Source organism: Gossypium hirsutum, chromosome A06 (assembly GCF_007990345.1).
Source record: "Gossypium hirsutum isolate 1008001.06 chromosome A06, Gossypium_hirsutum_v2.1, whole genome shotgun sequence".
Lineage (NCBI taxonomy): Eukaryota > Viridiplantae > Streptophyta > Magnoliopsida > Malvales > Malvaceae > Gossypium > Gossypium hirsutum.
The window spans coordinates 237,080-264,499 of NC_053429.1; the positions used below are offsets into that span (position 1 = coordinate 237,080).

General features: G+C 31.5%; 6 protein-coding genes and 1 long non-coding RNA gene across 7 annotated transcripts; 5 read left to right on the forward strand and 2 right to left on the reverse strand.

Annotated features, from left to right (window-relative positions):
- Window positions 1-775: 775 nt before the first annotated feature.
- On the forward strand, window positions 776-3,234 carry LOC107938105 (uncharacterized). The gene is made up of 3 exons (XR_005928199.1): window positions 776-2,140; window positions 2,771-2,855; window positions 3,048-3,234. It is a non-coding gene; the product is annotated as an uncharacterized lncRNA (long non-coding RNA).
- A 1,402-nt stretch (window positions 3,235-4,636) lies between these two features.
- On the forward strand, window positions 4,637-7,901 carry LOC107938118 (ER lumen protein-retaining receptor erd-2.2). Its single transcript, XM_016871185.2, has 6 exons — window positions 4,637-5,102; window positions 6,709-6,908; window positions 7,032-7,172; window positions 7,263-7,343; window positions 7,434-7,558; window positions 7,643-7,901. Exons 1-6 carry the CDS (start codon window positions 4,874-4,876, stop codon window positions 7,689-7,691), a joined length of 825 nt encoding a protein of 274 aa, XP_016726674.1. The 5' UTR covers window positions 4,637-4,873; the 3' UTR covers window positions 7,692-7,901.
- Window positions 7,902-14,352: 6,451 nt separating this feature from the next.
- LOC107938108 (gibberellin-regulated protein 1) lies at window positions 14,353-15,132 on the forward strand. The gene is made up of 2 exons (XM_016871175.2): window positions 14,353-14,773; window positions 14,872-15,132. The coding sequence occupies exons 1-2, from the start codon at window positions 14,647-14,649 to the stop codon at window positions 15,051-15,053; spliced, it is 309 nt and encodes a 102-aa protein (XP_016726664.1). The 5' UTR covers window positions 14,353-14,646; the 3' UTR covers window positions 15,054-15,132.
- Window positions 15,133-16,577: 1,445 nt separating this feature from the next.
- LOC107938120 (ABC transporter I family member 1-like) lies at window positions 16,578-16,946 on the forward strand. Its single transcript, XM_016871187.1, has one exon. It carries the CDS (start codon window positions 16,578-16,580, stop codon window positions 16,944-16,946), a length of 369 nt encoding a protein of 122 aa, XP_016726676.1.
- A 1,933-nt stretch (window positions 16,947-18,879) lies between these two features.
- On the forward strand, window positions 18,880-19,833 carry LOC107938126 (gibberellin-regulated protein 11). The gene is made up of 3 exons (XM_016871192.2): window positions 18,880-19,246; window positions 19,358-19,403; window positions 19,496-19,833. Exons 1-3 carry the CDS (start codon window positions 19,160-19,162, stop codon window positions 19,675-19,677), a joined length of 315 nt encoding a protein of 104 aa, XP_016726681.1. The 5' UTR covers window positions 18,880-19,159; the 3' UTR covers window positions 19,678-19,833.
- Window positions 19,834-20,630: 797 nt separating this feature from the next.
- On the reverse strand, window positions 20,631-23,129 carry LOC107938106 (AP-2 complex subunit sigma). Its single transcript, XM_016871173.2, has 6 exons — window positions 22,707-23,129; window positions 22,494-22,592; window positions 22,361-22,411; window positions 21,932-22,105; window positions 21,526-21,585; window positions 20,631-20,900 (listed from the first exon to the last, which is right to left on the reverse strand). Exons 1-6 carry the CDS (start codon window positions 22,707-22,709, stop codon window positions 20,859-20,861), a joined length of 429 nt encoding a protein of 142 aa, XP_016726662.2. The 5' UTR covers window positions 22,710-23,129; the 3' UTR covers window positions 20,631-20,858.
- A 473-nt stretch (window positions 23,130-23,602) lies between these two features.
- Window positions 23,603-26,401, reverse strand: LOC107938100 (hexokinase-2, chloroplastic). Its single transcript, XM_016871167.2, has 9 exons — window positions 25,921-26,401; window positions 25,694-25,844; window positions 25,444-25,614; window positions 25,075-25,149; window positions 24,851-25,006; window positions 24,672-24,767; window positions 24,461-24,591; window positions 24,251-24,332; window positions 23,603-24,140 (listed from the first exon to the last, which is right to left on the reverse strand). The coding sequence occupies exons 1-9, from the start codon at window positions 26,205-26,207 to the stop codon at window positions 23,802-23,804; spliced, it is 1,488 nt and encodes a 495-aa protein (XP_016726656.1). The 5' UTR covers window positions 26,208-26,401; the 3' UTR covers window positions 23,603-23,801.
- Window positions 26,402-27,420: the final 1,019 nt, after the last annotated feature.

Here is a 27,420-nt window from a genome sequence, read left to right on the forward strand (position 1 = left end):
TCTAAAATATTAATTTTTTAAGTCAATAAAAAATAACCAATAAGTATTTTAAAAAAATAATTAGTTATATATTGTTTTAAGTAATTTTTTTACTGTTTTAAATATAAAATATTTATTTTTACATCATAAAAAATTAAAATTATTTATGAATTAAATAAAAAAGAAAGGTAAAAACATTTTTTTAGTCTCTCTGGATTTCGATATTGAGCGAATTTGGTCTCTCTAAAAGAAATTGGGCAATTTAATTTTTGTCAATTTCAATACTAAACAACTCAGAACAATTAATCGCAATGTTCATATTTTGCATCAATTGTACATGATTTTAATTGATATATTAACAAATTTTGCCATCGATGTTATTTATTGTACATAAATGTTGACAAAATAAGTAATGTTGCAAGCTAAAATTGTTAAATTAGGGTCAAATTGACAAAATGCATAAACATTGATAGCTAAATTTATTATTATATTAATAAAATATATGTACAAATAACAAAAAATATTAAAATTGTGATGAATTATCTTTAATTACTCATTTTCGAAATTGACGTAGATTAAATTAGTCTAATTTTTTTCGAGAGAAACCAATGGTTAATAATAATTAGATGAATTTCTCGATTTTTCTTTTTATATCATAGTGGGAATGAGTAGAAAAGACAGGTGGGTAAAGGCAAAAGAATCTAAAACCTTAGAATTTATACCAAAGCAAAAGAAGCTCACTTTTTTCATGCTTTAATCCTCTATATATACACGCATATACATACATAAATGAGGCAAAAATAGCCTAAAACATAGAGATGGGTTGGCTGTTCAAGGACAAAGGTCCTGGTTGGAAGAAAGGATGGACGGAACAAGCAATAACCTCCATTTCAGCACCACCTTTGCCTCTCCTTTCAATATTCGGCATCATATGTGTCCTCCTCATGGTTTCTTCTTACATCAACTTGAAGAGAGAGGTCCACCATACGGTGTTTAACTTGAAGATGTTCCTTCTGTTCTTGCCTGTCATGTTGATTTTCGCAGCTCAGTTTTTGAGTAAGTGTGAAAGGTTGGTGGTTCCTTACGTGAGGACGAAGAGGGACTTGGTACGTAGGACTTGGGACTTGCCTTGGGGTATGATTATGGTGGTGGTTGTGCTTTTGGTCATGCTCTCTTACCAGTCTTATTTTCATTCTATGTGGTCTCCTAATATTTGGAGGTCTGTGTATCTGTGAAACAGCTTTTTGTTTATTGCTATACACGCCCCCAGCACCCATCACTTGGATGATATTGGAAGCTGAATAATCTCTATAAATCATCTTTGTTGGGTTAAATAGATTCGATCAAGTCAATTATGATGATTAAATGCGATTTTCATAATTAAAATTATTGAATCAATTAAATGGAATTTTATTTTTATTTCACTCAACCCACCAATAAGCACTTTATTCCACATTTTCAGCCCTAGAGAAATGGATGCCTCTACCATGTTTATCAGCAAAAGAATAAAAAAGATGGCGGGGCTGATATGACAACCACAAAATGCTAATTCGTTAATAATTAATTAGCCCTTCTAAACTAAATGATAATTGGTAAAAAAAAAAGAATACAACAATACTTATGCAATATTAATTAGCAATATAATACAAGAACCCCAAAAATTCAAATAGGCTCATCTTGTCTTGGTATAGTGTATATACTACCAGAAACACTTCGGGTCTGTTTGATAGGGGGAAAATATTTTCCGGAATTGATTTTCCCCATTTTCCAGTATTTGATTGGAGGAAAATATTTTCTTCACGTAAAATCAATTACAAACACGGGAAAAAGAAGCCTTTAATTTTGGAAAATGTCTTACCGATTTGGAATCAGTAAGACATTTTCCGATTTTTCCAGCGTTCTCCCTTCTCTACACTCTTGTTCTCCCTTCTCCTCTCTACACCGATCTGGTTTCATTCTCCCATTTGTTCTCCCTTCTCCCTTTCGTTCTCCCTTGATTTGGTTTCGGGCTCTTTTTCCCCCTTGATTTCTTCTTTTTATAAATTGATTTGGGGATTTTCTGCTTGTTTTTGTCTGAGATCTTGCTTGGGTTTTCTGCTAGTTTGGCTGTGATGTTTGGCTTGTCTTGGGCAGACTTTCTTCACAGACTTGCTTTAGAAAGGTATATTTTCTTCTCCATAGTTTTGTGAATCGGTTTCTTGTCCATAGTTAGAAAGATTTTAGCCCCTGTTTATGTTAAATGTCACCTCTGCTCTCACTGATCTGTGCGTGCTTTTTTTGTTTGATTTTAAGTGTATTTTTTAGCAGATCGAAGCTTGTTTCGCTGTTTTTTATCAAAGTGTTTTTTTTTCTTTTAATTTTCGGTTTTTGATCGAAATTCTGTGTTTTTCTGTTTGTTTGTCACTATCTCGTTTACTAACTGTTCATGCAATTCTTAAAGAGTATTATATCATAATGGATTCTTTTTAAGTCTCTGTTTGGTTGATAGGAAAATTCTAGAATTATATGAAAAAAGAAATGCAAATTTAAGTTTCGTTCAGAAAATGATTTCTACTTCGATTTTGTTTTATTATTCTGTTTTGCACGTTCTATTTCGTGCAATGCTTCATCGTATCCATATTATGTTACTCGTACTCAGATTTGTATATATGTATATGCATCTGATAATAATATGTTCAAAGAATTACAACATTTGATGTTGAAGAACAAGAAATTAGCTTCTTCATTTTCTTTTCTTTTTTTTTTTTGGTTTAAGTGATTCTGTTTTAAGTATATGTTTTACCTTCTGCAGCCATTTCATATCTTTCAAGCCTTCCCTCCCAATGCAGGCCAAGGTGAGGATCTTTGACTGGTTGTGAAAAGTGAAAGAAAAGCTGGTAAATGATTCTTGTTATGCTTTAAGTCTAGCATTATGTAAGCAGGGTTTGTGGTTCATGTTTTTAAGTATCTGCTTTACCTTTGTTCTCCAGAGTAGTTGAATATTTGTTTCAAGCTACATATATAGGAATTTGTGGTTCATGTTTTTAAGTATCTGTCTTACCTTCTGCTGCCATTTCATATCTTTCAAGCCTTCCCTCCCAAAGCAGGCCAAGGTGAGGATCTTTGACTGGTTGTGAGAAGTGAAAGAAAAGCTGGTAAATGAAACTTGCATTTGTGCCGTAGAGCCTCATTTGGAGGCATAGCTTTTAACACGCTCTTATATAGAAAATAGTCATAATTGAGCATAATGCAATTTCAGTTCAATATTTCATTTCATTTATCAAGGTTTCAGTTTCGTATATGGCGGTGCTGCATTGTTGATATTATCCCAATTAAGAGATATTATTCCAATGATGCTAAAAGAGAATGGGGTAGAGCTAACAAGAACAAATTCATAGCATGTGGATGGTTTTAAATAGTTGTGCAAACACTTTGAGTGTAAAACTGCTTCATGATATGGTTGTGGAAAGATTGTGGGTTAAGCAAATGGCACAGTTTCTGTTTTAATGTAGTAGGTTGTACATTGGTTTTGGTTGCATTTCTTGGTGGATGCCGTTTGAATAATAAATTAGAATAACTAAAATTTTTTCTTACACCGATTTTAATTTTGATTCGTATAGTGTACACTGACTAAAACATTTCACACCGACTAATGCACGAACAATACTAAAAAATTATTTTTTACCAACTTTATGGATAATAATTTAATTATGGATAATAATTTAATTAAAGATACAACATAATGAAATATGGATTATTCGTTTTTCTTTATCTTTTTTTTTGTGAATTTATTCGTTTTTCTTTATTTACAAGTAATCGATATCAAAATCTTTTACAAAAAATCTGATTAGTATATTCTCAAACTAGAATCTATATCAAATTGGTCTCTATAATTTAATTAAAGATACAACCAAAGTTTTTTAGTTAAAAGTAAGAAGCATAGAAAAATTTGGCTTCAAAAATTTTCTCAGGGTTGAAGATATTGATACATTTATGTGGTGTAATATTATACACTTGGACAATGCTGTTATTATGTGGTGTACTACTAAGTATGTATTTGGATAAATTATTTCTAGTACTCATTGTGGTTTCGAAGCAATTTATAATTATTCAATATTATTACTAGTACTCATTGTGGATAATATTTTTTCAATTTTTAACAATCAATATTGTAGCTTAATAATTGAGTATTATTATAAATAAATCATTGCAATATATGTAAAAGCAATTTAAAATATAAAAATTTATTAATATATATAAAAAATAACTTTTCCGGAAAATATTTTCAGGAAATCTGTCAAACAGCAGAAAATATTTTACACAGATTCAATCAAACACTAGAAAATATTTTCCAGTAAATCATTTTACAGAAAAGTAAAATATTTTCCAGAAATCATTTTACGGAAAACATTTTACTGGCAATCAAACGGACCCTTCGTTTTGGGCTTACTTGGGTTATTTTCTATGTGAAGGACTGGGCTTACAAGTATAGCTTCCTCGGTTTCCGTATATTTGGCTCAAAGTGAAAGCTGGTCTATCTTCCCCCGATTTAGAACACCATGGGCAAATCCAAGGCTACATTTGAGAGTTTTGACTTAAATGGTGGAATTATAATTTTCTTTTACAAATTAATAATAGAATTTAGAAGACATGCCAAACATTTTTCAGACAGAATTTAATTGGTCCGCTGACTTGTCCGAAATACAGTGAGCTAACAAAACCTCATCCTCTTCAATGCCAACGTCTCGAGCCACAACCAAAAACAGTTCAACCACCCTCCTTTAAGTGTTGGTCTAAACCCGCGTGCCTCTCTGGTTTCCGCCACTAAAACAGTTTGTTTAACCTTTTTGGCACTCTTCTAACTTGAAACTACTCCCAAAAATTCCACTAACAAAACCAGTTCGTGTGTGAGACAATGAAGGGTAAGGCAACCAAGAACCCAATCTTCGCCTTCACCACATGGATCCGACGACAACCACCGAAGATGAAAGCGTTTTTAGCGACTATCTCAGGGATGGCAGCTCTTTTGTTCTTGAGAATGGTGGTGGAAGATCACAACAATCTTTTTGTTGCTGCTGAGGCTGTTCATGCTTTGGGTACTTTTGTCCTTATTTACAAGCTTACCAAAGAGAAAGCTTGTGCTGGTACATCCTTTTTTTTCTTTGATTGATGTTCTTTTGGATGTTTATGCATAATCAGTGATATTTTGTAGCTATAAATGCCTCTTGCTGTAAGAAAAAAAATAGAATCTTTGACCTTAATCTTGTTTGTATGTTTCTTGGTTGGTAATCGAGGATCAGATATTATCCATTAGTGGAGATATTTAGTATGTTTATTTCATTTACGGTAGAATAACCCCAGTCCGTAAGGTTTCGATCCATAGGAGTAGATTTTGGTCGCAATATAGTAAATGATTTTATCCATTAAATTTTCTAAATTTTAAATTTATCTTATCTTATTAAAATAAAATTAATTACACTTAATTTTTCTATATTTTCACCATGAAATTTTTTGAATAATCTTTACTTTCATATTTTTTTTTAAATTTGAAATGGAAAGCAAGAGATTAATGGCATTAAGATTAATCAATTTGAGTTTTAGGTATTTTTTTTCTTGATTGAAGAAATTGATCAACCATTTTATTCTAAAATTGTTGAATTTTTTTTTTCGTTGACCAATTTTTTAATCAAGAAAAACAAATAGCTAAAACTCGGATTGATTAATCTTAATAACTCTAATATCTTGCTTTTCATTCTAATTGTTTTGCTAGAAATAGAGAGGAAAATTTAGTTGTTGTTGTTTGTATTTTAATAAGGTAAGATAAATACAAAATTTAAAGCTTAGAATCATTTATTTTAATCTAATGGCTAAGATCATTTTTGTTCCCATTTAAAAAATTCTTACTATAATTGTTACTATAAATTTTTTTTTCAAAAATTGATTCAAGACAAGTGGGTAAGCTTTCAATTAAAAACTTCTGGTTCAGGTTGATGGTCAGATCAAACTCGTAGCACCACAACACAAGGAGTTTACCACAGTAGGAATTTTTTTTGGATTGGGTTTTAAAATTTTATAAAATCATTTTGCAAGATAAAAAAATTTTCTATACTCTTTCTCAATTCGGAAATTGAATAAATTGATTCTTCTCAGTGTTGAAAGTGAGTAATTAAGGACAATTAATCACGGTGTTCAAAATTTTCTGTCAATTTATCCTACTTTTGATTGATATAATAGCCATTAATATCTACACATATTGTCAATTTGGTTCAAATTCTACAAAATTCAACAATTTAGAAATCAAAATTTACACATTTTGCCAATTTAGTCTTTATTCTAAATTCGTTGATATCCAACGAGGGCTAAATTTGTTGATTTTTTTTATTTAAATCATAACCAAAATGACAAAATTCGTAAATGTTAAAGGTTAAATTTATAATTATACAAATAAAAAGTAAGATACTATAATTAGTTGGTTGTTCACTTTTAAAATTGGCATAATTAAATTACTACCTTCTTTATAAAAATTAATTTACTCAATATCAAAATTAAAAACATCTTTCTACTTATTTGCAAGAGGTATAAAAATTGTATCCATGTTGTTTTTAGCAAAACTTTCCCCGCACCGTTACCATCCCTACCAATACCTTAAAAAGGAGATATATATATATATACACGTGTATTTATTTTGTTGATAATTCATTTCATCAACTACTACCTTTGCATGCGTCTTAATTTCACTTCTCTTTGCAGGACTTTCCCTTAAATCACAGGAACTAACAGCTATATTTTTAGCTGTTCGATTATACTGCAGTTTTGTAATGGAATACGACATGCATACACTACTTGATACAGCTACGTTAGGGACAACCCTTTGGATCATTTACATGATCCGTTTTAAACTAAGGTCAACGTACATGCACGACAAAGACAATTTAGGAATCCACTATGTGGTCTGTCTTCGTATCTAACCTCTTTGTTCCTTTGTTATTGCTACATTGTGTTTTGTTTTAACCTTTTCATGTATTTCGAACCATTTTCCGTCGCTTAAACGCGCTGAGTTTATTTCCTAACAGGTCATACCTTGTGCGGTTTTGTCGTTGTTTATTCATCCAACAACAAGTCATCTTTTATTCAATAGGATTTGCTGGGCTTTCTGTGTTTACCTCGAAGCTATTTCGGTTCTGCCTCAGTTGCGGCTCATGCAGAACATTCAGGTAAGGCAACAAGCGATAAGCGCTCGTCGCTCTTAAAACCGACACTTGTTTGAACATATATCACCTTTCCTTTTTGTGTCTCCGTTTCAGATCATCGAACCGTTTACCGCACATTACGTGTTTGCGTTGGGCGTTGCGAGGTTCTTTAGTTGTGCACATTGGATTATCCAGGTAGAATGGACTTGCATATACGCTGAGCAATGTTTCTTGATTGATTGACTTGAATGTTGGATCTAAATGAGCAGACGTTCTTTTGCCTAGGTATTCGACACTCGAGGGCGCTTATTGACGGCTCTGGGATACGGATTATGGCCTTGTTTCGTCCTGCTTTCCGAGATTGTTCAGACTTCCATTTTGGCAGATTTTTGCTACTACTATGTCAAAAAGTGAGTATCGTGCATGAATTTTACAACATGCCTTCAATTGATAAATCCGTCGTTAAAAGCGTTTATTTTCCTTCAATTTAACAGTATCCTCGGCGGACAACTCGTCGTGCGACTCCCCTCCGCTGTGGTGTAAACTTTAAAGGTAGCAAAATAAGGATGGTTAGTGTACTTTCATTCTCTTCTGGCAGCAACTAAGGCAATGATTACAAGGAATCAGTAAAGTTAAGGATGAATTATATTTGTTCATATACGTAGTTCATTTGAATATTTCACCAAAATAAACTATATAGTATCATCAGGTTTGGTAAACGACATAAATGAAGTCAAGAGAAAGTTAAAATCATCATGGTCACGAAGCCTTTCAAATTATTCAAATAAGCTTTGATATATAACATTTCATAAAAGGCTTTTTACTTTTAAGAATGGATTGATTTTTTTTTAACAATAATCTCATTATAATTAGTTCTTATATATCATCTCTGTTATTTTTTATACAATGCTTAAAATTACCCATAATCTATCTTCAACCCTTAAATAGTAGGATAATGTACTTCAATGCATTCGAACTCACATCTTACTGTATTGACAACAATGTCAATACCAATTGAGCTAATACTCAATTGACAAAGAATGAGTTTTTAACTACGTACAACGGTTTAAGAGTGAGGTTGTTGATCTAAATTTGAAGGTTGGTTTGATATTTAGGAAAGTTTGAATAAAACTATTAGATTTGAAATAATTCAGGTTTGGGCTCTAATATTAAAATCTTGAGTTTTGTTAAGTTTATTTTTAAAGTTTATAATATATATATTTATGTTTTATGTAATTTATACCAATTAGAATTAATATACTCTAATGCAATACGAATATTAAAAAACATGTTACCCTATTTATATTTAAAAATTTAATAACACCATAGGAAAATAAAAGTAAAAATATAACTACTAAATATTAAATGATTTAACATTCTAAAAATAATATGACTGGATTTAAGTAGATTTGAACAAAATTTGAGGTTCATATTTTAGATTGAATCGATTATGGACAACTATGTATTGTATTCAATATCATATATGAGACTAATTCAACTCAATCCATGAACATTTCTATCTAGTATTGTAAGAACTAGGTAGATTTTCAAACTAATCAAACTATTGATTTTTTATTCAATCAATTTAATCATTACAAAATAAAAATAAAAAGTAGATAAATACAAATAAATAATAACATAAAACATTTTTCTTTTAAAACTGAGAAATATCTAAAGCCCAGAGAGATATAACAAACAAGAGCCCAAGGACTAAGCCCAAAATCCCAACAAGCTTTCCAAGAGTCGCCAAGCAAGGAGGAAGAGGGAGAGAGCATTGGCATCATGACGAGAGGTCACTGCAATTGACCCAATGGCATGCACGCCTCCGACGGAGGTCATGACATTGTGAAGCACAAAAAAAAACACCGAGGTTGCCACAAAACAAGCAAGAACACCAATAGAGGAGGAGCCAAGGTTGAAAACAAACTTAGAAGATAAGCAACAACAGATACCAGGAGGAACTGGTGCGATGACACTAAAGTCCATCCAAGATTAGATCATGTGAAACAGCAGAGAGTCATCGACGTCGTAGCACCAAGAGCAAAGGGCTTTGCTAAGCAGAGGAATGATAAATAAAATCCGTCAAAACACCATAGTATCCGTCATTATAGCTTTAATCATTCTCCAAGTTTATAATATTAGAGTTAATTGGTTCAACCATCGGATAAGATATTTGGCGAGAGTTATTGTGTCATTGCATGTTAAATTGAAACTCCTCCCTTGAGCTTGGAAAGGACAAAAGAGAGCTATTCATGTAGAGTCCAGAAAAAGGACCATTTCAGTTAACCACCAACTTCGGAATCGGAGTTGGGTACAAAATGCTTAACATTGATTGAGCCGCCAGATTCATCTTTCGACTTATTAATACAAAACTCCATAAGGGATACTTGCAGTTTCAAATATAAATATATATTCGAATAATTTTATAAAATAAAATTAATACAAAACAATATATTTCATTCGCAATTCTTGTTTTCGTTATAAAAGAAAGGTGGAATGGAATAGGGATCATCCTTTGCAAGCTGTGAGGCATTAAGGTTTAATGATTGGGGGAGTAGGCAGCCAGCTGTGACATATTCTTATCTTTTATAGACCCCTTGTTTTCTTTTGTACCAAACATGACTTTTGGTTTGGTTCTAGGTTCACAGTTCCCGATGTTAGTCCAACCATGACAGAGACAATGATTTTCATTCGTGCGTGTGTGTATCCAAATGGCCCTACCTTTCCCTACAGTTAGTAATAGTTCCCTTTATCCATTTACTTCATATATGATCTGGCTGGATAAACTACAAATGAGCTTTTCAACTTCCTGTAGGTGCCAGCCTGCCTCACTGATTTTCACTCAATTGATATCATTATTATTATAATATTTAAGAGCATATAGATTTTCAACGGCACTAAAGCGTTAACTTGCGTTATTGATAAAAAGCAATGCATAAAAAAAAACTTAAAATAGATATAAATATTAATTTTTATATATTATTTTATCTATACCTCATGGCTCGCTAGTCTCGTAAGATACTCCGCGAGAATCAAATTATATCAATTAAAAACCCAAAAGCTTCGTATCTTGTGAACCCTCTACCTCATTGACCCACAACAAGATGAACACATATTGTGGGGACCCATGCATCTGTCAAAAGCAAATTATTTATAAATTGTAATTACTCGTTGTCTTAACATAATAATTCATATTCGTGTAGAAAGGATATTAGTAAGTCAATTGAGCTCTAGAGATAGATGAATTTAGAAATTTTTTTAGTAGGTCAAAAATTAAATTATAAATTTTTAAGATATCAAAATATAATTTTATTATTTATTAAATTTTTTATCTCATCATTTTTTTAAATGACAATTTTATCATATTTAACATAAATTTTCATTATTTTTATTAAATTGCATTATTTTTATTTTTTAGGGAGGAGGGCAAGACCCTGCTTACCCCGTTTAAATTAGCTCATATCTAAGAAATATAAAATTAATAAACGAATGATATATGACACCTTTAGAATGACCAACGATACTCTTTATGAAACCTCATGGCTTAAGAATATGAATCTCTCTCTCAGCTGTCTGCTCATTGAATGAAGTATAATCCATCACCATAATTTTAACTTGGTGTCAACAAGTATTTTATTTTCATTGATAAATTAGGGTTAGTGGGGAATCGAAATCATTAGCTGCTGAATGCTAATAGTAGTTAAACAATGCACTAAAATGCTTAAAAGATATAACACCAACTTTAATACAGCTAAAACAAAGGCATAATTGGGCATTGAGTTGAGCACAACTCTATATGCCCTAAAAAGGGTCACTAAAATTCATTTCCGAAACATACTTCCAAAACTGCTGAAATTGAAATTCGATGGATAAGTATCAGCCACTTACAGCTGTTGTGGAAAAGGAGACTTTGGTACAGCTGTCCCAATTGATTGCATTTATTTTTGCATCATCAAGTGCTCTAATTGGTCTAATTTTGACTTTAGTCCCTCTACTATATCAACATCCATTCATTTGCCCTACTTTAAACTTCGACTCCAATTCTCATGCACGTACGCAAACCTTTCCCTTTTACTAATTCTTACAAGCTTAATAACATCATCACAACCAATAGTATTATCAACATCCATCGGCATAATAAAAACATTATAAAAGTAGAGGGACTAAATTTTAAATTTTGATATAATATTTTTTTTTTTCAATTTCATTAATTAGTTTCCATAATTTCTAGATGCCTCCAAATGTAGCAGTGCCACTCATATGATATAGAATTGTAAGGTAGCCCCTTTTGAGTTCCAATTTCAAATTTGGTTGCATCGATGTGACGAAAAATATTAAAGAAGGCATCCAAATATAGGAGGCCGAATGAGAATATGAAATCATATAAATATACAAATCATGAAACAGACGTTAGAGGATCCATTGTTTTCACTTTTGCCCAAAATTCACCACCAAAAATTATCTGCTTTTATTATCAATGGGGGAAATAGTAGTGGGAGCTAGCAGCCTTAGTCCCTCAAATTCTTTTTATTTTATTTTATTTGAATTACAACGACAGGGCAAAGTCCGAATAATAAATGTAACTAGCGTAACTCAAACCTAGATCATATTTAGGACAATAAACACCTTTAACCATCAAGCCATCACACGGGGTTTTAGTCCTTCAAATTCTTTAAACCTAGTATGAATATATATATATGTATGAATGCATTTGGGAGATTTTTCTATTATAAAGACCGGATTACATTAATATCGTCCTTATACTATTAAAAAGTAATGAATAATGTCAATTTTTAACAATGTTAACCGTTATTGTCATTTTTTAAACACTAAATGTTAATTTTGTTTGAATTTGGCCTTATTTGATCTTTTTTAATAATTAAAAATTAAATTGATCAATTTAATAGTAGAGATTCTCATTTGATCAAGTACTATTATAAAAAGAACTCGTAAGTACTATTACTTTGAGGGAGGGTTGAGATAATTTTTTTTAAAAAAATTAAGGAGCCAAAGCTAAACATAGTAATGTTAAAATGGCTTAAATTAAACAATTAATTTATGGAGGGACCAAAAATATTATCTCATCTAACTAAGGTCCAAATTTTGATACTTCTTTTTAAATAAAAGCATTTTAATTTATTTTTAAAATACTTTTTAATGTGCTATTATTTGATTTACTAAGGATATATATCAATGAATATTTTGGTATTTTCAAACCCTTAAAATCAATGAATTTAATTTATTTAGAATAGTTTGTTTCTTAGTTTTTAGGTATAAAGATAAATTTAGTCCCTAACATTTATTTATTATGTTATTTTGGTTATTTTGGTCCTCAACCTTTAAAATTTAGTCAAATTATTTACTTTTTCACGGAAAACTGATTGAACTGTTAACATTTTAATGACATTGTGACATTTTACGTATAATTCACGGCTAACATGGACAAATTTTCTAAAAGTTTTTATGAACCTTTTAAAAATTTGTTGATTTTTAAATATATATATATTTTGAATTTATATGAATTATATGTGGACTACCACATTAGTGGCCACATCAATGTTGTAAAATTTTAACAGTTCAGCAAAATTTTTCATCCAAAAGCAAGCAATTTGACTAAAATTTAAAGGTTGAGAGCCAAAATGACCTTAAAAAAATAATAAAGACCAAAATGACAAATAAATAAATGTTAGGGATTAAATTTATCTTTTTGTCTAATTTCCATCATAGTGCTATATAAATAGACTTGTGTGTATGAAAATTTCTCTCCTTTTACAAAATTTGGTATATTTTCTTGTTTAGAATTTATCATAAAATATAAATTGGATAATTGATTTTATATATTTTGGAATTACTAAACCTCATTATTGCTTATTAATATTTATGTGGATATATCACTCTTGGTTCAAAGAGGAATAGATTCAAATCGTAAAATGGATGAGTACACTTATAATTTCTAGACAGTTATGGATTTAAAATTTAATACAAATTTCTGTCATTACAACAATAATTTAGAACACATTTTTTTTATACAAGTTACGTATTACTGAAAGAGATAAATATCATACATAATATTAATAAATAATTTTTATTATTCGATCTCTAAATATAGAATGAATATCTTTGACTAATAGAAAATGTTGTTTATGATTTAAAACATAAGAAAAATGAGAAAATTTAATTAATTATTGAAAAAAAAAACTACCCAATAATCTGACATGGATGCCATTGAATTTGCACGCACCGGCCTACTATTAGCTGGCCATGGATGGAGGTGGTTGAATTATTCCTTTGTTTAAGTTCTAAAATATAAGATTTTATAAATTTAAAATTTTTATAATTTGAAAATAATTTAATCAAAATTTTTAAAAATTTAGTTGCTAAAGCCTTTTTGACCCTTTAGTCTTATTAGCTTTAAAAAATTTTAATTTATTTTTAATTAAAAACAAGAATTAAATTAAATAAATATATAAAGATTTAAAATTAATTTTATTATTATATCTTATATATAAACATCAAATTTTAATAAATAATTTATTCCGTTCCGTTCACTCGTTTAATGTATTGGAATTTATTTATCCTTTTTCTGCAAAAAAGCTAAAATGTATTTTATGGTATAGTATAAAGATTTTGTCGTAGTTTTACCACTTTAATTATTAGCTTAATAAGATAAATATTTTGTACATATTAACAAATTTGAATATTTTTTGTTTTTGTGTTGACAAGACACTCTCATGTCTTGTCTAAGTCATGACCATTGATCTCAAGTTCATATAGTACGGATTTGTCATCTCCAGAACAATATCATTCCCAAAGCAAATAAAACAGAAACTTTGAAATAATTTAAAGATTTTGTACATATATATTTCAAGGATTAAAATAAAATTTTACTGTTTTTAAGCATAAAAAAATAAAAATTTAAAGAATAGTAAAAAAAAAAACCAAAGTGGTGGGCTATGCCTATGTCCCTGTTTTTCAAACCCGAGACTGATAGATATCATGACAAAAATCCCAAGTTTTGTTCTCTAATTTATTAACCCCACAGGAAAAATAAAATTGGGTTAATATTTAATATATTGATCATATATAATTTTATAATAATTATTAACTAAAATAATGATACGTGGATGAAAATAAAATTGAATGAATTTGGTTTTATTTTTTTAATAATACGTAATTATTTAAAAGGGATGGAATATAAATGTGAGAAAGAAATTGGTTACTTTATTATTCCAGATGGTTCCAGTGGGGTTGTTCCTCCACCAGATATTCCCCAACAAGCTCACCATTTTCACATATCTTTTTTCATTTCTCATTAGCTGACAGCTTATCATATTTCACCAGTTTACTACAACCATTAATTATACTTTTCTTTGCTCTGTCCACTTAACTTTTTGGGGGCTATATATGCCTGAAATACTTCACTTATGTTCCACACCAGAACACTAAAGACACACAAGAAAACCAAACACGGTTTCTCTATTATTTTCTTGTCTTAGTTATGGCCATCTTTAAGGCTTTCATTGCTTCACTTCTCATCTCTCTTCTCCTTCTCCAACTTGTTGCTGCTGATCAACTGGTGACAAGTGCCAGCAAGAACAAGGGAACTGCTCCCCCTAAGAAAATTGGTAATCGTCGAGAAAATTAACGTTGTAGGAAGCTAAGAGGCATTAAGACACTTTCTAAACATGTTGATTTTGTGTTTGGCTTTCTTTTTGTTTTTCAGACTGCGGCGGGGCTTGTGCGGCGAGGTGCCGATTATCATCGAGGCCACACCTATGCAAGAGGGCATGCGGGACATGTTGTGCACGCTGCAACTGTGTTCCACCGGGGACAGCCGGTAACCAAGAAATGTGTCCTTGCTATGCTAGCTTGACCACCCACGGTGGCCGACGCAAGTGCCCTTGAGTGTTAACCGACAATCGGAACGAATCTTTCTCTTTTGATGTTGTTATGAAATTAATAAACGTATGCATGGTTTAGTTAAGAATAATTCTAAAAAAAAAAAAAAAAGTGTCCTTTGTAAAGCACGAATCATTTTACTTAATCACTAGTTTTTTTTAGCGATATTATATGATGTATGATTTCTTATTTTGAGTTTGAATATATAATAAATAAATAATCGAAATTTTCTTTATTTTTATTTACATGGTCTTATTGATTAAAATTTAAGACATAAATTTAAACACACTTAAATACATTTTTCTCATCCGTAAATGATATCTACCGGATTATCTCATCATCACCGAAATAAGGGTATACCACCTTTGTAAAAGCATAGGATTTAATTTATTATATGTCTATTTAACCATTGATATGCGACAAAGGCATCCCGAAAACAATGGCATTTACGGATAATTACTTTTATTCCGATTCGATTAAATTAACTCAATTTAATTAATTGATTAAAGAATACGATTTAAATATATTTTTAGAGAAGAGAATTTTGAAAAATATTGTTTAAATAAATTTAATCATTTTTATTTTTGATATATAATTTTATCGTTAATATTTAAAAAACTCAAGCCGAAATCATTTAATATCTATCCTAAGCCTAAACCTTGTATCCATATATTCAAACATTAATTGAACTCCAAAGTCCAAGACTCCTCTCTTAAAAAAGAAAAGAAAAAAATCTTAAAGTTGTGTCATTGTTGGTGGTCGTTGCTTACTTTCTCCCACATATTTTTCCTATTTTCTTCTCCACGGGCGTAGGCTACGGGCAGGCAATGCCTTTCACCCCTTTAGCTAAGTGATAGTGATAGAATAACAATTTTACTCCATTTTAGTTATAATTTAAGCATTTTCTTTTATTTTTAATTTCTCCTACTTTTAAAATTTTATTTTGCATCATATTCCTTATTTTAGCTTATACCCAACACCCAGCTCTGTAAGATATTATCAGCTTTGGGCGCACATGACCCTCACGGCTTTGTTCTTGGGAGCGCCCATATACCCCCTAAATGTCTCTTACTACTTAAATGTTGCAACCCCTTTATATAGCCCAAATCTCTCTCGTGCTTTGTCGATGTGAGATTTGCCTAGGGTGTTACACTTACCCTAAGTTAAGTTATCAGACTTTCATATTCTTAGTTTCGACAACTCAAACTACTTAGCCTAGAATTAATTGAGTTACCTAATTATTAACTAAGCCAATAATTACCCTTAATTTAAGTACTTAACACCCTTAGTTAGGAATACTCTTTTGGTCTCATCTTCACTAAGTATTACCATCTAAGATACCCTTTCGGTCTCACCTAGGCAAACTGATAACTTTTCGGTCTTTCAGCTTGATACAAGTCTACTCAATAGGATACCTTTTCGATCTCACATGTCTAAATATTTTACTATGGTCATCAATCTTAATATACTAAGTTCTCTTGAATAAAACCTCAATTTTAGATAACTATTGTTCAACTTCAATTAATGTCTATGAGGAAGCTTACACTGCCTAGAACTCTTCTCAACGATGTGTCTTGCATGAGAAATGCACAACAAATCTTGCGGCACGTGAATGGGTCGGTTCATGATGGTGTAGCACTTGTGCTGAAAGGGAGCAATGACTCTGGCAAGACCACGTTCTTGCGTATTTTAGCGGGATTCTCACGACCTTCTGCTGGTCAGATACTTTGGAATGGCCATGACACTAGCCAGTCAGAAATCTTCCACCAATACAAGCTTCAACTGAATTGGCTTTCCCTCAAGGATGCAGTGAAAGAAAAGTTCACTGTCCTCGACAATGTTCAATGGTTTGAGGTAAGCATGAGTTCGTTTTATAGGCTCCAAGCTCTTGTGGCCTAGCCTTTAATTTGTAACCCTTTGCGTTTTTATGTTTCTTACATGTTTTACAGTGTACGCATTCCTTTAATTTAATGACATCCATATATTCAAACAAAAAAAAAAAAATTCTATATCCAACCCAACATATATATATATATAAATCCAACCTACCGAATAACCTATTGAGATTCTTGAATTGAACAAAGTTTATCAAAATGGTGGTCCTAGATGCCATTAATTTGGTTCGTAAAGCATATAATATTTTGAATGTGTGACATCGATAGGGGAACGCGTCATTGGAACTTTTTAAAGAAATGTTAAAAGATGAAAAACATGCATGGTTACTTCATAATCATATTCAGAAATAAAAGTTATATAATTCTATATATTTTTCTGATTATCATCTAATCATACTTCAATTAACAAATATTAGGTGTAATAGTAAGATACATTATATATTTAAGAAGATAATTTAAATTCGGACCTTGGAGATGACATTATCCAGAAGAGCAGTCATGAGTCCCGAAAAAATTAGTCCTCATAAACCATGATCAAATACAATTAACAAGCGTTAGGTGTAGTGGTAAGACACATTATGTTTTTAGGAAAAGAATTTAAATTTTAACCTTAAAGATAACATCATCAAGAGAGACAATCACGAACCTTGAAAAAATTAGTCGTTATAAACAGTGGTCAAATATAAAAGATATTTTGCCCATTCCAAAAGGAAAATCTTGAATAATACTTCTTGATCAATCTCTTTCATTCATTTATTTATTGGAAAATAACAAGAATAATGGCAGTGGATTTTCTTTTTAATTCTGCAAATGAGATTAATGTTTATCTCTTTTATTTATTTATTTTAAAATACCAATTAAGGGAAAGTGACACATTTTTAACCTCCACAATAAAGTTATTGAGTGACTCGAAAAATAAGAGGGTTTAGATGAAAATGTAAAATTCAGAAAATGAATTTGGGTATAATTTAAGATCCATTTTCTATATGACCGGGTCTTGAGAAAGACTCGGGTTTAGCTCAACTTGAATATATTATTTTATAAAAAATAATTATGTTAAATATATATATTAAATAAATCATTATATATAGGTTGAGTATTTAGTACTTTGGCAATATACCTTTTTTATTCCACTAACTATGTATCAACCTCCTGACTTAGCTTGTGGATTTTAAAAATTCCACTAGCAGCATATCAAATATAAAATTAAATCACTAACCCAACAACAATCAAATTCATTACCTAAAACTTAAAAAAAAAATTACCTAACTAAATAACTCAATACAAAATATAAAATTTTCAAATTATATTTAATACGCTAAAACATTTATTATATTTATGGTAGTATTTTTTATTATAAATTTTTTTAACATATTTTTAATGTGTGAGAAAACTTTTATTTTAACATTTTTAGTGCATTATATATTTTTTTTAAAAGTATTTTTAAATTAAAAAAACTAATCTAAAAATGTCAAATATGGAGGGGCCGAGTCGAACCCAAGTTTATCTTTCTTAAATTGAGTCAAGCTTGGGTAAAAAGGTAAACATATTTTCAAACCGAGCTTAAAAAATTAGTTTAGATACATTGCATGGACCCAGCACGACCTATGAATACATATGAGATAAATGTTCAAATCGGGGCACAATCTTTTAGGAATTACTCACATATGAGTTAAATCTTTCAAAATTATCAGATAATGGCCTAGCCTTTATGAAATTACTCAAATAAGGGCTCAAGAAATTACTCAAAAGGTTTTTTTTTTCAAATTGATATTTTAAGTTTTAAATTATATTTTTATTTTAGTTTTAAGTAATATTTTATTAGTTGTCATATACTCTATTTTAAGCAAGTCAATATTCACTTAAATTTTACTACGAATTAAATTGAAGTAGGTGAAAAATCTCTTTTTTAAATACGTATATAAATGGTTAGTACTTGTATGAGCAAGCAACCCGCTAAAGGACACATTGCCATTTCTAAGGTCACATAAAAATCAGACCCAAAAAACACACCGACTTGCTCTGCCCCATTGCGATCTCTAAAGACACAAACCATTTTTGTGATGTCTCTGGTAGCTTTACTTTCAAACATCAACCTACTTTACCTTTGGTTACAATCCATTACACCCATCTATCATTACCACTCCTAGCTTGCTATAAATACCATACCATGTCATGCCCTGTTCATCAATTTAGTTTTAAAAAACCCAAGCAACAATGGCCATCTCCAATACTCTTTTGGCTACCCTTCTTATTTCTCTTTTGCTGTTAATTGGCTTTGTTGAGTCATCGTCTGATCCAATGGTAAAAATCCCCATTTCTAACCAATGTTTTGTTCTTTTATTCTCGTATACAACATGTAAGATCTTTGGCTCATGTTCATGTTCATGTTCATGTTCATTTTTTTTTTGGCAGGTGATCGCCAACATGGTGGAACAGTCTTTCACCGACGACAAAATAGGTACATGAATTGTAATTATAAACGAGTTCATTTCACTTTGTTTTTAAATAAAATGTTGCTAAGTAATATTTGTTTGCTTAATTATGGTTTAGATTGTGACGAAGCTTGTAAGGAGAGGTGCAAGTTATCGTCGAGGCCGAACCTTTGCAAGAGAGCTTGCGGGACATGCTGTGACCGATGCAATTGCGTGCCGCCGGGCACCTCCGGTAACTATGATGTGTGCCCGTGCTACCGTGACATGACCACCCATGGCGGCAAACATAAATGCCCTTAGATATTATCCCCTTGGCTTAATTTCGACTCTAAAAAGTAAACTTATATTATAAGATTTTTGAAAATAAATTAAATATTGATTGCAATGTAAAACCATATATATGGTTGTACAGTTGTACTTACTTTCTTTCGCTTTAATAATAGTGAAGATTCTTAAGCTGGGAGCTTTACATTTTGAATTTCATTCTCGAATACATTTTCGATTTATATCAGTTTATAAATTTGATAATTTTTTTCAAGTTTAACCTATGTAATGATATGATATTTTAAAATTGTGCAGCATCATCTACAAATTATACTTTTTTATAATAAAAAAAAATAGGTGACATGATACACTCTTATAATGCCACAAAATAATATAAACCCAAATTTGAAAAAAAAATGTCAAACTCAATCAATTGTGAAAAAAATATAGAAATTAAATTGAGAAAATTACTGAAATCGAGAACTAAATATTATTTTATCCTGTTCTAAAATAAAAAATGGAAACTCATTCATATGTAACCAAAAATAAGCACCAACTAAATATAAATTGTGTAAAAATATCCTTCTTTTAAAAATTGTTAAATTAAAAAGTAAATTGATTATTATATTAAAATTTTAATGTATTTCTACTATTAGAAATTAATTTCTATACATCAACATAAAGTATATTAGAAAAAGCAAAATATAATCTCATAAAGTATATTAGAAAAGACAAAATATAATCTAACTCTTAGTATAAGAATCTCCATAATACTTTTTTCTGTAGAAGTTATTTATATTTTGATTTTTTTTAATCAATTCATAAACTTGCTAAAAAAAACACTAGAATTAAATTAATTAAAATATAAAGAGTGATTTCTCTTATTATTCAGCACATAAAAGTTACACAGATCATTCTATGAAGAATTAAAAGAACATTATTTTAAATATATATATAATTATCAATAAATAAATTTTTAACATCGATAATACTTTTAACTTCAAATATATATCAACAATCCTTAAAAAAACTGTCCCACAGCTCTATTTTTGGTAGTCAGTATTGTAGCAAAGGAAAACAGGAGTAAAGGGGACACCATGTATTTCAGTTTTCAAGTTGCACACAAATTAATAATATCACACACACAAAAAGAAAAGCAACAAATGGGAAAAATTCAACACAAATTGCACTAATCTCTGTTTCATGCAGAATCATCTTTACTCTAGCTTCTCCAGCTCTCCCATTCTCTCTATTATAGCCTGCAAAAATGCAACAACACGAACTTTCAGTGCTATAGTTTAGAAACCATCAAGCATTAGCATCCCATCCTTATTTGCATAAAATACATCTAACTAGGTAAAAGTACAATGGAGGCTCTTATGCTAGGAGCTAGATAGCCTTTTGCCCCCCATCCTACTAACAAAATGGGGTAATTGATCATTGTACATTGGATCAAAGGGCAAACTGGTCCTGCTCTTAAAAACTCTATCCATTTTTATTGTTGGCTTTTGTACGTCAACATGAGGTACAGGTGACATATCACGTGTAACTGTTTGGTTATTTTCTTAGTTACCCCAATTTTTAACAGTAGAAATGGATGAAAATTTTAACAGAGAGGACCACTTTGCTCTTTAGTCTAACATATATGGACTAATTTGTTTATTTATTTAGCAGAGCGGGCAAAATGCATTCTAAATCCTAGTACAGGGGCTTCCACCCATCTCACTGCTATTGTTTTCAAAGAGTATACGACTAGTCGTTTTGGTATAATATGTGCAAAAAAACCATGAAAGTTCCATGATGATGATAATAGAGAAGTAGATGACTGGAAAAAGGAGAATGGTAACTGTAGAACCATCAGCATGATAATAGTTAAATGTGTACCTTTTTGCTTGTTTCTTGAAGCTCTCCAGCAAGAATGAATTCATCGAGTATCAGATAGACCTTCAAGAATTTCAAGGGAAACCGTAAATTTCGTGGCAGATGATACAACAATCCACATTAATTCACACACTAACACTGATAATAAGCTCAAATTCATATCAACAGTCATTAATTGTTAACTTGGTGGACATGCTCAATAAACAAGATAACGCATGATTATTCCCATGAACGAACAAATAAAAGCAGACAACAAAGCAGAGCTAGCTTTCACATGCACAAGAAAGAGACTGCAAAAAGAAAAAGCAAATTGAAAGTGGCAGCTTCATATGAATCACGAAGTAAATTTCGATCCAGCAAGTAACGATCACCCAAAAAGTCAACAATAACTATCGGATTAGTTACATACCTTGTGAAAATTGAAAACCAAGTCAAGCTCACAAACATTGCTGAAGAAATGATCCAATATCTCCACAAATAAATGGATGCATTCCAAGTATGCCAACTCGTTATCGGTTATGTCAACACACAAGGAGAAGAACAATCCGGCATACCGCCTGTAAATTACCTTATGCGTACGAAACTGCAACAAATATATATATGTGCATACAATCAATCAAACATTCAGCAAGAGCATGCTTAATGGTCTAGATGTTTTGCCCACAGAGTTTGTATTAATGTTCTTATTAATTTCTTCTGGGTTTCTCTCTAAAATCAAGATTAATTAAAGAAATAAAGAAAAAAAAAACCTTTATTACTCCTAAAATTTTTCAAGGAAATCGAAAAAAGAAGAAAAATTAATTACAAATTTTTCAAGGAGAATTAGGAAATCACCTACCTCAACGAAATTGGTAAATTTTGGATCTCTATTAACCACCAATCGATGAACCTGTAAATGCATAATCAAGATATTCAAGAACCCTAACTAAGAAAATTACCCAAAATTAAAAGGTCAAGGGAAAATGCAATACCTCGTATTCGACCTTGTGTTTCTCGGAATCTTCGAGGGGAACATAGTATTTGGCTAAACGAGTCTTGCCTTGCCTGTTTTGCAACAAAACGAATCGGATCTGCCATTATAAAACACAACAAAAAACGATCAAAAAAATTCCCAGATTTTCTACTGCCAATAAAGAAAAATGTCACCTTCGAGGAAGTAAAATGAGTAAAGATTAAGTTCGTACCATTGTTGGAACCAAAGAGTTCTAGGGTTTAATTGGCAAAATAGCAAAAATCGAGCCTTCGGGTACCAAAAAATTATAATTTTCAAAGTCTCTTTTCACAGATGGTTGAATACTCAAAAGGATTTGAAAGTTTACAAGACGACAAGAAGACACTAGCGTGCACTAACACACACGGGTAGACTCGTGTGATGGCGTTTCTTAACCGTTGATTTGTTGAATTTACTTCTACATCACTTGGATTTTAAATTTTCTTTTATTTGGATAATTTTCGATTCCGACTATTTTAGGATAGGTTAACTTGTTAAGTCATTTTAGATTCCAGGTATTTTTCGATAATTTTAGATTTATCGTTTTCAAGTTAATCAAGTCAGATTCTTGAGTTTAGATAAGAATTAACATGACTAATTACTTATGGCATGTTTGATAAACCTGTTAGATAATTCAAATAATATATGGTAAATTTCATGTTTAATCACTTTTCGTGTAATTTAAATTATGTTTTAAGAATGATGTTATATTTATTAACATTATTCATATGATCATTTATTGATTCCCTACCCCACCTTTAATGGTGTGACCAAAATATAATATTATTGTTCAATGTACACTTGAAAGACTATTAAAAATATATTGCATTTATTAAATTACAAGTGCCATAATTTTAAGGCATGTGTAAAAAAAATTATTTTCATCTTCATCTCATTAGAGGTTATTATCATATTTATTTTTTTATATAATACCTACAACTACTCGTAGTCTCTTCTCAACTCTTAGATAAAAAAGATAATACATTTCAACGCACATTTTTCTGCAAGTAAGGAGAGTAATGATGCTAACTAAACTAAAATTACTTGGTAGAATTGTAAAATTACTAAAATGGTGAAAGATGATAGAGATAGAATAAATTCATTGATTCCATCTTTATTGGCTTTACTAATACACAATACAAATTATTACAATCTGGATTTAAAATCTGACTTGCATATAGTTTTACACTCTATTCTAACAAAATTGCAATTACTCCCCAGTTTTTTTTTTTTTCGATAAAATACAAAAGCAATAATTTTCCTTTCGGAAACTATGAGGTTGATTTACCTAAAGATTTCGACCATACTTGGAGTTTGTAGCGGCCAAGAGAGCAGCCCCAATCCCTGATCCGTCCTTGGAGTGCTCTATCACAATGTTTTGGGATGTTTCCGGTCCAAGAAGCTCGGCTACGGCCTCTTTTAAGTACCTTCTATACTGAGGGTACCGCTCATACAAGCCTCCGTCCATTGCCACTACCGTTCGTTTTCCGAAGATGGCATCTTCTGTATCTTCCTCTATCTTTTGAAGAATCCCCACTATCCCTGCGCCGGCTAATCGTGCAGCTCGCTTCACGATTGTGTCGCATACCTCTAGGACAATCTTCCTTGAACTTAGGTCGGACTCGACCTGTTTTGCAAGATCAGAGAAGATGTTTCGTCATATGATTGAAATATACAGGATTTGTTTACATAGAAACTGAAGTTCAAGAGGGTAGAGTAATGATGAAAAAGTTTTACCCCGGCTACGTTGTATAGGACTGATCCAACGGTGTGCAGATCTTCTGTGCCGTCTTGCTGCATTGTAGATAAATCCGGGGTTCTACAACAATTCGGTAATGTCGAGTTTCGGAAAAGATATGGACTTTAAAGTTTAGCCAAACACAATGAATTTAAAACCTAATTTAAGTGAATTGCACAGCAAGAAACCGAGATAAAGTTTTGAATTACCCGAGTACAAAAGGCATAGACAGTTTTTCTGGCACGGATTTCCCAAACAGAGAACCTTCTTCAGCCATATGCAGCAGAGCTCTTCGTGCAATTTCACCAAGGTACATTCCAGAGATTGTCTTCTCAAATATCTACAACATACAAACAATAGTTCATACATCAGAATAGGTTAAAAATAGAACAATAACATGACATTAAAACTCGAGTTTACCTGCTCTCCGGGATTGATACTAGCAGCATCCATATCTCTATCGAACACTGTTAAAGGAAGGCCTTTTGAGAATGCTCCCCACTCAAGGTTCACAATCTGTAAACAATCAAAATATCCATAAGACTCGAAAGCAACTATGATTCTCAAATAAGAACATACAAGAGACGAGGTTCACTCACTGTTCTTCCGGAAGGGGAAAACTCGCCTTGCAATTTAGGAATGCAATCCATCCGTTCCACATAGCAAGCATTCGTTCCAGTACCCAAAATAACAGCAACCATAACATCATCATCCCAATATCGAGCTCCGGCCAAAGTAGCTACCGTATCATTCACCTACGAACCCTAAATCAAATTAGAAACAGCTTCCGACATTGATAATACAAAGAATTTTAAATACATACCAAGGCAGACACTCTCATATCTATCCCTTTCCGATCCATAGCTTCATTCAGACAAGCAACAACATCTTTTCCAGCCTGCATACAGATTTTAAACACAGCAATGAACGTCAAAGGCAATGTACTTATCTTTGAGGAAGGTGTGACGGGCTCAGGATGTACTTAGGCTCTTATAAGACAAACGTGAGCTAGACAATGCCGGAGCATATGTTCTGTAATGAAGGAAGACCCTTCGCTGACGATTTTCTTACCAGAGTCAAAGAAAATCCAGGTTTATGTCATCTTCCTCGAGGACCATTCAACAAAGAACAACACATCATCAACAAACAACATAATGTAAGCCCCAAAAAACCCAAAATTGATAATACAAACCGTTCCAGAGACAGCAAAACCTTTGGTCCACTTAATCAATATTCCAGAATCAATGGATGTTTGCTTCACTGGGAATGAAAAAGTGAACCCAATTTCACCTTTTTTTCCAGGAAAGTTTCCACCTTTATTAGCAAAATTTGCCAAAGCTGAAGCAATAAAATCAAACAGCTCCTACAACATCATAAACATTTATTACAAGAGATTCAATTCATGTTCTTAAAGAAACAGAACAAAAACAATAGCAGCAAACCTCAGATGTAGCAGACATGAGTTCTTGTGGGATTGAAACTTGGTCGGATTCAATGGCGATCACACGCTTATCTTTCCCACCTAATTCAACCCTCAAAACACGAAAATTTGTTCCTCCCAGATCCAGTGCGTAAAACAATCCTTTTTCATCCCTATTTCAAAACAACAACATAAATCTCCATTTTTTAAGCTTAAATAAAACCAAAGTTTCAAACTCTTTTTACGTACCCAGTAGGCAAACTATCGACGTAGCTGAGGATCATCTTGAGATCGCTGCCGCCATCAACGGCAAGGCCTGCACGGATATCATCAGACATGGAGGAGGCCACGTTGCGAAGAACCGGCAAAGGAGTGGCGCAGTCTTGCTGTAGCTTGGTTAACATGGGAGCCGCAGCCATTGAAACGAAGCTAGATCGGATGGACATCTTGAACCGAGATACCCCGTTCGTGGATCGCCTGGTACGGAACGATCCAATGGCTGACGATGTTGCAGTTGCTATTGCAGTGACCGACATTGCGGTTAACGATTCCGCTCGAAATAACAGGAGAAAGAAGAAGTACAGTAAAAGTTTTTTCCTTTTTCCTGTTATATATATATATATTGTGAGGTTGAGAATGAAGAAGGAAGTGTTGGATCCCACTTAAATTCATTGATGGGAAAGCTTGAACAGTATGGTCTTTGGATGTACGAAGCTTTTTGAGTTTAATTTGGTCACTCTATGATATTATTATTAGAGGGTTTTATTAATGATAATGATTAACAGTGTTGTTAAATTAGAGCTTTAAGGACTAAAAGTTATGTCTTGAATAATAGATTGGGTGAAATAAAAGCTGAGGGATGAAATCTTATGTTTAGTATAATAGAGGGACTAAAAGTAGAATTTGAGCAAGAAGTAAAACAAACAACCTAACGGTATCTTTACCTCCCAGATGGATAGTTGGGTTTTGTTTTAAATAGAAAGAAAAAGGGGGTTTGGGGCGGACAAGTCGATGTTGACATAGCATCTATGCTTTGTTGGTGTTCGGTCCATCCTAATTTCAGGATGTTTTTCTATTTGTCCACTTTCTTGTGTTTCTCTCTCATCTCTTGTACTGCCAGATAGTGATTGAATTTCATATAGAAATGGCTCTTTCATGTTAATGGGATTCTCTTCTATTGAGTAAGTTTAATCACCATATTTCTGAAGTTTTTTAAATGTTATTCGTTTAAAGTTGGTAATTTTTTTAATAAGTTGATATTATTTTTAATTGAGATTTTATTTCTTGATTTTAAAGTGAATCCGATAAGAGTATCTTATCGAGATAAGTTGTATGTAATACATAGACAGCTACTAAATGTGAGTATTTATACAAATCTTTTTATTAAAAAGAGGTAAACTCTTTCGAGAAAACTCTTTCAATTGTTATATATACGGAATTGATTGACTCCTCGACAAGTCATAATATTTTTTATAAGATTTATGTCTTTTAACTTAAGACCACGAAGTAATAAATTAAATTGTACCAAAAATTAAGAAAGGGTTTGCTTTTGGTCATTAAAGAAAAGGTATGAAGATTTTTTTTATTACATATTCAGATTAGGACTAATGATTTTATAATTAATGACCAAAACTTGTTTTATAATTGTGGAAACATCTCTTTTTAAAACAAAACGTGAAATCAAAACTTCACTTATAATTCACAACAAAGTTAACGCTAATTAATTATACACGAAATTACAAAATCATT